Source organism: Ornithodoros turicata, chromosome 1 (genome assembly GCF_037126465.1).
Source record: "Ornithodoros turicata isolate Travis chromosome 1, ASM3712646v1, whole genome shotgun sequence".
NCBI lineage: Eukaryota > Metazoa > Arthropoda > Arachnida > Ixodida > Argasidae > Ornithodoros > Ornithodoros turicata.
The window spans coordinates 30,300,335-30,310,283 of NC_088201.1; the positions used below are offsets into that span (position 1 = coordinate 30,300,335).

At 45.7% G+C, this 9,949-nt stretch overlaps 1 protein-coding gene across 1 annotated transcript; it reads right to left on the reverse strand.

Annotated features, from left to right (window-relative positions):
• Positions 1-976: 976 nt before the first annotated feature.
• On the reverse strand, positions 977-8,870 carry LOC135377843 (uncharacterized). The gene is made up of 6 exons (XM_064610550.1): positions 8,840-8,870; positions 7,565-7,655; positions 4,485-4,637; positions 4,240-4,428; positions 1,787-1,897; positions 977-1,309 (listed from the first exon to the last, which is right to left on the reverse strand). Exons 1-6 carry the CDS (start codon positions 8,848-8,850, stop codon positions 1,172-1,174), a joined length of 693 nt encoding a protein of 230 aa, XP_064466620.1. The 5' UTR covers positions 8,851-8,870; the 3' UTR covers positions 977-1,171.
• Between the last annotated feature and the right edge of the window lie 1,079 nt (positions 8,871-9,949).

A 9,949-nucleotide genomic window follows, 5' to 3' on the forward strand; every position in this document is an offset into this window, starting at 1 on the left:
CGTGAGCCCCTTGTTTGTCGCCTCTACAACCTTAATGGGCAGCGCATAGATATGACTGCACCTGCGGCTCAAACCCGGTTTACATGTGCATGCTGCCGCCAAAGTGGGACCGAAGCGAGTCTCTATACTATACGTTCTCCTCACTGTTTGTGTCGACCTGATGTCGGCCTTTAAAATGCATACACCATCGTTTCACTGGAACAGTACTACACCGACATGGTCACTGTCACACAGCTTCGTTCCCTCTGCACACCCTCTGTAGTTCAGCGCAGGCTTTCCGTCTAGCTCGTTGACCATGTAGTTGTATACATCTGAAATCAACAATAAAAGTATGCTACTTCTAACGAAAACATAACAGGCCTTACATGCATATCTTCGTCAGGTAGCTGTACCACAACACTTGCGATAAAAAGCAAGAAATAACGATCTTACGATATTACATTATGAACTTATCCACAACGTAACGTATGCGAAACAAAAGAAGAAGAAAGAAAGAAAAATACGCCGAAATGTGTAGTAGCTCGAGCATAGATCATGTGGGACGCACGAGGGCAGAAATATCACTCTAAATCAAGCAAAGGCAACTTAAATTATATAAAAAAGCGCACTCGCCTGACTGTTGAAGCTTCGGCCAAAGCTTCGTGTCATCCTTCCAACAGGAATTTATTGCAAAAAGTTTGAAATCGGGGAAAGCGTCTCTGGGTTGGACCGCCGTACTACGACGCCGTGCCAACAGGCAGCCGAAAGAGAAGGCAAGCAGTGGCGCGCAAGGTCACGTGCGCTAAGATGGCGGCGCCCAGATAACTCTGCTGTAAACGGTCTATACCCACTACCCACCACAGAAAACATGCGCGCATCCCTCAGTAGCATTCATTGGGATGCTTCCTGCACCACGTTAAACCGCCAGGATGATTGGCGAAGTTACCGCATCGTCCCCGAAGTTGAGTGGGTTTGAAAAATTCAGACCGGCCGGTCATAATTTGGGTGATCCTTTTTGATATTTTAATGGATCCTCGCTTGGAACTCTCACCTGAGCCAGCAAGTTTCAAACGGAGCTACTTATGTCCCCGATACACTGAAATGGTAATAACAATGGTTCAATTTCACCCGTCTCTCTAAATATTTCAACGTTGGCAGTTTTTATCATGAGCACATAGATTTCAAGCTGCGGTCACTTTGGTATAACCTGCGTAACCGTTACGGAGTGCAGACCCGGCGGAACTGAGGTTGGTAACCTCTCTTCTTGGAAGAACTTGTATGAAAAGTACGACGAGACAACGAAGCACACCATAGCGAACAAGCCAAACACCTACAGGCAGGAAAAAAGAAATCTAATTAGTTATTGCACGGCTAACAGAAACAGAAGTGTAACAAACACTGACATGGTGGTCAGCCGTTATTCTGAGCCGCATATCGTACGCACGAAATGTATCTGAAAACTGTGCCAAGCTTTCAGCACACGCCGCGTATGACATATTTGCATATGGTGTCCACAGCGCAACGTTATGGCAGCAATTGCGAAATTGCCAAAGTGCGACAAAGCCTGTCAGTTTTACACTGCGTAAGATGGACCTCTGTCAAACAGGGATTTCCCTACCCCCTAGGGAGTTGTTGGGCACCCTCAGAGGTCTACTTCGCTGGGGACTTACTGCTGCCAAACAACTTTTCTAAACGTCCTCTAAACGTATCCTAGCGAATCGTTGGAGAAATACTGAAAGTCGGCATACAGAAACGACGGTACAGAATCCAAAGGTGGCTAATTACTACGGTTTGAAGATTGACGTACCCCTGCTACTTTAGTGGCCGCATTGTCGTCGGGATCTGTGCAGTACGCGGTGAATTCCAGCAAGCAGACGATCAGGTAGAAGAGTGCGATGAAGCTGTCCGCAACGAGGAGCTGCAGAATAAATACGTAACGAAGCTCACCCAATTGATGTACCAACTATGTCTATAATATGTCACCATACGAGTTAGTAAAAGCAAAATTCCCCCCTTTTCTTAAATGAAACCCTTCCCCATGAAACATCTTGCTCTTATTTTCGGTAACCAATCTCTATACATCGTGGTCATGAAATCGTTGTCGGGACTGATACGATATGCGAGCTTAGGGGCTTGGTGGTACACAAAAAACGGCCATTCGTTAATCAGTCAATTAGTGCGACATATATTTTAAAATGAAAAATTCAAACGTAGTTCAGGCATCGCGGAAATTGTCTCTCTACGTGAACCGAACGGGAGCATACTTTTCACGTATATGCAGTTTCGTCATACAGGGTGTTTTTTTTTTTGTTTGTTTTTGTTTTTAGCCTTTGCAGAATTTGTATTAAAAAAGCTATTAGACCAGCGTAGATGCCGTTTTTGCAGTTGAGTTCTACGGCCAGGCGGACATCCTCTGGAAGAGAGTATGTAACTACAAGGTGACCATAATTACCTGAACTTCATTAATAACTCCTTAATTAGAGAATTTCGGGCAAAAGCGAGATAGCAGAACGGGATACCATCCGTCGTTGAAATCCACTCTATCTTTTAAAGGAGCAGTCTAGAGGCCCACAACTTTCTGTTTTGGTCAGTATGGAATGTTAGGCGGCCGAAAACAGTTTTCCCACAATTAGTGCAACCGTAGCGAAATTGAGACGCCTGCAATAGCTCCCCGAACCTCCCGTGCGCGCAACACCCTCCTTCGCCTTCACGATAGGCACGTGATGAGCGCCACCACGCGCGTCACTATGTGACGCAAGTGGTGAGGACGCTCCTCATTGGACCTGGGATCACGTGATCGAGGGGAGCAGCATCGCGCTGGCCGGAGCGTCTGCTACCGCTTCGGAGACGCCATGCGTTCTCCGGCTACGTGATGTCCGAAACGGAGGGTTTGAAGGCTGTCCACGGCACAACCACGATTTTTTGGGACCGCAGACACCACGGGAAGAACGAGTGGTGCAGCCCGAAATTTACTGCGCTTGTACAGTGAAAACCCCTTGCTCCCCGACAGTGTGCAGCCTGTCCGACCGTTTTCACCGCGCAGTTGGTTCAGTGGCCACAATACCGCCGCCATCGCTTGCTTTCTGCTACTGTGAATTCTGAGATTGCACAGAAGACACGGATATATTACTCTTGTGATCGTAATCTTATTTTCTCAGGCTGCATATATGCTTTGTTTTTTTTTTTTTTTAGAAAACGTGATATAAATCATATAAAGAATAGAAGTCAACAAGAAACAGCTCGCAATGTTCGTAGCAGACGTTTTTTCCTACGAACGAATGAGGGGCTCTCTACCACCAACGTCACAGTAGAGTGGGTGTGGTCTGGAGTTGGTTGGCTAGGAGCGTGCTATGCGGTGAAGTTCATTTTTAAGAGTGTGGCCGTAGAACTCAACTGCAAAAACGAGATCTATACTGCTCTCACAGCTTTTTAATAAAAATTCTGTAAAGGCTAAAAAAACACCCTGTATTTTATATATTCTTTGTGTCTGCACGTTCCAACACAGCTCGTGTTCAAAATGGCATTCGTAATGCAGTAAATTGCATCGCTAAAATTACCACGTAGTAGCACGTTACAACCTGCGCGGTACACGTCTAGAACTTAAGAAAAAAAAAGCACATGCTCATGACAACTATGGAATTGCACGCATTTCGAGCAACTTTTTACGAGTGGACGGGGAGAACTTGTGTGAAACTTTGGCGGCACAGCTATCATCATACACGTTACTGTCAAGCGAGTGCAGTCCTGGCCGCAATTTTAACCTAAAATAATTTCCTTGGGTCACGAATTTAGCTTCCACAATCCGATAGTTCGTTGCGGAAGTGTACGGAAAGGGGAATCAAAAGTGCTTCGGCCAACAACTACAATGTGTGCAGCAAAACATTTCTGCCGGCGATGCAGTCATCTTCTCTTTCTGGAAACCGTACACTCTCACCCAAATGTCCGGGTCCCTTTACTCGTGAAAATGAACGTAGAAACAATTTTGGTGTCATATTTATAAACTGTATCTCGTCAAGACATTGACCGGAAATTGTAGGTGAGACGAAGCCACGTGGTACCAGATACCATAGATACCTCATGATTTCTATGACCAGTGCAGATCAAAACAAGAGCCGTGATGAGACGGGTGGCTAACTGAGTGCGCTTATAATTTTTACAGGTTTCTTTGTTTTTCCTTTCGGTCGTATTCGGCGCAGACAGCGGTCTTTCTTTGCGATATTTGTCCTGTACTCTTTATCGCATAAGGTTGATAAAACTCACCGAAATGGGTATGTTAAAGCATCTAGTGAGCGCTTCTTGCGCCCTGAGGACGAACACGAGAATGACGAGGAAGGCGAAGAGAAATGAAGTGATGAGCACGAAGAGGCTGAACTCGTACCGGTGCAGGAAGGTATTGTAGCATTCGTCACCGATGGACTCGACGCAGATTAGGCCGCACAGACCTAGAATCTACGAAGGGACTTTATTTGTAACGTCACTATGTGGGGCTTACTTTGGTTACTCACGATTTCGGCTATTCGCAACAGGCCATTGGTAGTTGAGACGTACGCTCTGTCGGCGCCAATTGTAGGCATGGCGAGGACCTGTCTTGATGAAGGACCCCTGGTGCATAGAGCAAGTGGAAACCACGCGTGAAGATGGTTCACGTATGGATGAAACTATTGGTGCACACGGTGATGGATGATGCAAAAATAAGGAAATATTTATTGGAGGGAAACTAACGATTTACGCGGAGTAATTTTAAGCTCTAGTCAACGAACAGATAAGTGTATTTCTGGCGCTCTGTACGACTATTAAGGAGTTATAGAATGGGGTCGCCCATCAGTAAACGGCGGGGGCTCAGGGGTTTGAGTACGGCAGACTCAAACGAAGGAAACGCGAGAGACAGCTAAAATGAGAGTACTTTGCCCTTGCAGCACTATCCAGCGGGAGCCACATTTTGAAAAAAATACAAGTTTCGGACTCAAATGCCGTCTAAGAAGTACTCTGTGACAATCGAAATTCAAGGTGGGGGAAGTCATAACATCCGGCAGTGGCGTAGCCAGAAAAAATATTTCGGGAGGGGTCCTGTGGGAAAAATTACATGAGGGAAGAGGTGTGTATTGTCATCAAGTAAGAGAACTACCATGGAGGTAGCCCTTTTTACACCGACCTAGGGAGGAGGATTTCGCCTTCGTTTCCCTCTCCCAAATGTACTACCAAAGGTACGATTTCCCTCCCTCCCTCTGGCTACGCCACTCGCAACAACCCGCGTCGCGCGAAGACGACGCAAGCTCACTTTGGGGGCGAGTTTAGGTCCCCTTGGGAAATTGTGGGGCGCACACTATTTGGAGAAAAGAAAGAAAGAAAGCGTCCGCTCCCAAAACCTATACAGGGATTGGATTCTGGGCATACGCGGTGACGACCCCCAGAGCACTACAATTCTCTATTATTTGCTTTCGCGAAAATAGCATCGACTACACGTGCATTTTGTTTCAGGTGTCGAAGCAAGAACTGAGTGGTATTTTTCTTGTTCTCTCGGTAAACTTGTATTTTTTGAGTTAAATTAACTTCGTAGACAAAACGTATACTATGGTTATCGCTTGGCGGTGCTGCAAGCGCAAGGTGCTCATGTTTTGACTTGCGGTGCAGAATCCCTATTCCAAATCTTTCTCGCGTTGCCTACATTTACGTACGCCGTACGCCCCCCGTTTCTCGGGTACGCTAAAATAGCGCCCCTTATTCTCGCACCCCTTATGACATGACAAGTTGTGGAATTACATACCTGAATGGCTAGTTCTCATGTATTACCCCCGGTTGAATTACGCTTCCGCTCTTGGTTTCCCCGTGTGTCACCCACACAGGTTAAAGTAAAATCTGATGACGCGGTGGGAAATTTTGTTTTTTGTTGTTGTCGTTATTTGTTTAGGATCGCACTCGTCACTAGGTTGAACACCCGTATTTTTTTTTATATTAAAGGGGTTGTGACACTTTGATATATGTGGACTACATCATGCATACATTGTATTGCCCACTAGAGTACTGAGGAAAATTCTTATTTTTCTACGTGTCGTACTTGGCGAGATATAACCCCCTGAACAAACGCACTCCTCAAGCTCTGACATCAGAGCTCTAGCCATTCTCATTGGTAGTCGTAAGCACGTGACCTCTCGCGTGCTTCCTCACTGGCGGAGACACCTGCCGTTACGTCAGAGCCACATGAGTTCTGGCATTCGCGGTGCCGGTTTTCTTTACGCTATGTCTATTCCCCCCTCTGCTGTAAAACTTGGAATGCAAGTCCACATCGATGCAAATAATTCATTTTACATTGACTATAATACATTGACATTTACATCGATGCATTTTACATTGACAATAACTTGAGACGAAGTGTTGCAACCCCTTTAATAGTAAGTTGATTGTGATATTAAGTTGATATGTTTTTCAATATTTTTTTTTTTTTTTTGCAGTTGCAGTTATGCTTTCTCCATGTAATGCCGCAAGGCCCTTGGAGCACCACAATAAATAAATATGTATTGACAGTTAAACCTTAATTTCTTTATGGGATTCTTTTTCGTCAGAAATTTCCCGCTTCGCCTCCATAACGGAGGAATATTTTGGTGACGTGGTGTCTCCTGTGGAAAGCAGCAACCAACTATGATTGACAGGTGAGAGTTCCTACGAATGGTTGTGCTTCGCTAAAGTACGCCCCTGATGGCACGCGCAGGAAACATCGTTGAAGCCCCCGAGACACGTCGACCCAAATTTCATTCTAGTCGCATCGCTCTATTCCACGCTAACATTTCAAAGAGTATTTCAGAGCAAAAACCACCGTCTGCATGAGACCACCGGAAGGCATGTGAACAACTGAGAAACACTTAGATTAAGATTCTGCAGTAAAATACCCTATGTGTACATTGTCGTTTCGCAGTTATTGTAATTCGGCTCGTCTTTGTAAACTGGAAATGACTGGAACCGAAACGTGTTCCCTGTCTGATGCACTCTTTCTTTTAATTGTAGGAAGCTTTTCGAAAATAAACGAGTATCTCGAAGCGAGGGTAAGGGCGCTTTACTTTAGGGAGCGTGTTCAGTTGAGGTCGCCGCAACCTTCTGATTCAGAAATTCATTAATCTTATGCTCGAGTGATCACTTTATATACGGAACATACGCTGAAGTTCCTGTGCTCCTAACGCCAGAAATAACGAGGTCACGAGAGAAAAGAAGCCTGAGCATGGGCACAGAGAATCTCTCTTGTGCTTCATGCTTGGGCTTCATTATCTGAGTATTGGTTCATAAAGGAACTAAATTTAGCTCAGAATATGTTCACGCTAGCTAGAGATCTCGCCGACTACAATTTGATGGTTTTGCTATCACCAATAGCGTACAACGGAACCACGAAGCAATGGGTACACGATGCTCCGAGTCTGAACGTGACACGGTCGCTACAATTTTGAGTCGGCTTCAAAACGTCCATGCAACTAAATTTAAGACTGAATGCGTCTCTATGTGGATCGTTCGCTAATGTGTCTTGAAGAATAACGCTGCGTTTGTAGAATGTGATTCCGACGACGTCCACCAGCAAAATCAGAGAAAAGTCGAGGCTTACCTGGTGTGGCTCGAGGTCCAAATGGTGGCGCAAAAGGCCCTCCGCGGCTGGCGCGGCTATTTTGGGCGTCGGTCGTGGCAAGGCCACCAAACTCAAGGAAGGAGAATAAAGAGAGACATCTGAGCCAGTGAAGACGCTCAATGGCTTTTTTCCAGCGATTGCAGGCAGAAAGAAGGAATCAAGCCACAGTTCGTCGTTCCCCAAAGCCCCGCTCCACTCTACGTGCTTAACTGTCTTTACGCTCCTTTATACACATATAATATACAGTTTTTTTTTTCTTATTCGACACAGATTGCAATAAAATAAAATAGTATAAAATTGTTAGAGCTGCATAAATTTCGTTTTCGCAGGTAGGATATACGGACAGGCGGACATCCTTGATATGCATCGATACTCTACTCTGAGCTTCACCGCTTAGCATGCTCCTAGTCAGCCATCATCCCGAATGACAACGTTATCTCCTTTAATTTGATGAAAACGGCGGGCGAACGCCGTTTTTGTGGCTATTATGAACTACTGGGCGATGCTACAATAATGGCAGTAACTCGACAGTAACTTAGAGACGTGCTGGGTATCACTAGAATGCACTCATCCACCTGTTCTTGTTGGTGTGTGTTACCGACCCCCCCAAGCTAACCGTGAATTTGCCACCATCTTCCACAACGAAACCGCTTCGCTCATTAATCGTTTCCCACGTCACCACTTCACATCAGCCTCGCTTTAGATAACAACACTGAATGCGATGCTATCTTCCTCGACCTATCAAAAGCCTTTGATAGGATATCACACTCATTGCTGTTTAAAAAATTATCAGCGCTCCACTTCCATCCACTTATACTTCAATGGATTAAGAACTTCTTAACAGATCGCTCACAGACGGTATACGCTAACAACCACTACTCTTCATGTGCGCATGTCACCTCTGGTGTCCCACAGGGTACGGTAGCAACTTTGTTGTTTTTAATGTATATTAATGATCTCAACCAGTCAGTTTCATCGCACATTCGCCTATTAGCAGATGACTGCGTCGTCTATCGCACAGTCCATTCCACAGCTGACCATATAGCCTTACAGAGAGACTTGTATAAAATAGGCGAATGGTGCGAAACCTGGCAGATGTCACTTAACCCAACAAAATGTTAACATGTGATGTTTTCACGAAAACAACGATCATGTCCCACTACATATATCATAAGTGGATCACCTGTAGAAACCGTTACTAACTACAAATACCTTGGAGTGCATTTCTCGTCTGATCTAACATGGAATACACACATCTCGAACATTCTTTCTGATGCAAATCGTAGTCTTGGGTATCTTCGGCGACACATTACTCATGCAGCTCCACACCTCAAACGGCTGGCCTACCTCACGTTTGTCCGCCCGAAGATCGAATATGCCAGTGCCATATGGGATCGCCATCAAACTTATCTTTCGAATAATATCGAAGCCTTGCAGAATCGGGCTGCCCGGTTCCTTTTTAAACAATATTCACCTTACACAAGCGTAACCTAGCTCAAGGGCTTTCATTATTTCACAAGTTCTATCACTCTCCCGCGCTCCGCAGTAGTTACATCCACTCCCCTTCTTATCTTTCCTCCCGCGTTGACCATCAACATAAGGTACTACTACTGGGCTACTAATTAGCTAAAATGTATTAATTGACATATTAATTAGCCGTTTTCTGGGAAATGCTAGATAGCAGAATTGTAGCCAGTCGTTATTCAAATTCATCGTCCTTATTAAACACCGTGAGACACGAACGTGCCTTGAGATATAAATTATCGAATTTTGCTACGCAAATGGGCGCCGAATCCACAACGCACTTCTCTAGCGGAGAAACGATACGATCTTCGCCTTATCTGGAGGTGATGGAACTGCTTGCCGTAGTCGGCCACGCTCAGGCGGACAACGTCAGGGGGGTCGTGCGTCCTGAGCAGACTTCTCGGAGAACCGTGCCGACATTTGTCTGAGGAAGACCCAGGGAAAAAAGCACGACAGCACAGCCGGCGCCCGGATTCGAACCCGGGTCACCTCCCAGTCTCGACGTGGAATGACCACTAGGCCACGGGAGCTGGTGGCCTTATCTGCTGGGCCGAAAAGCGGTCTACCTGGCCAATAGATTAGCTGCAGCAGGCAGCGCCATCGCTCCAAACTACGTGGCCCTCTCACGTGGACTGCCTGTCGTTCTTTATGCCCTCAAGTAGCGCGTATAGTTCTGGTTTCGGCTCATTTGCATAGCAAAATTCGTCCGTCAGCTTCGTTCGGAAGATGGGAATCGTTCACTGTCATATCTGCTAAGTGAAATTAACAACAATATAGATTCGGGCGTTAGTTGTTGGCACTCATAGTTTAGGAGTGCGGACGTAGAAAAAGACAGAGGGA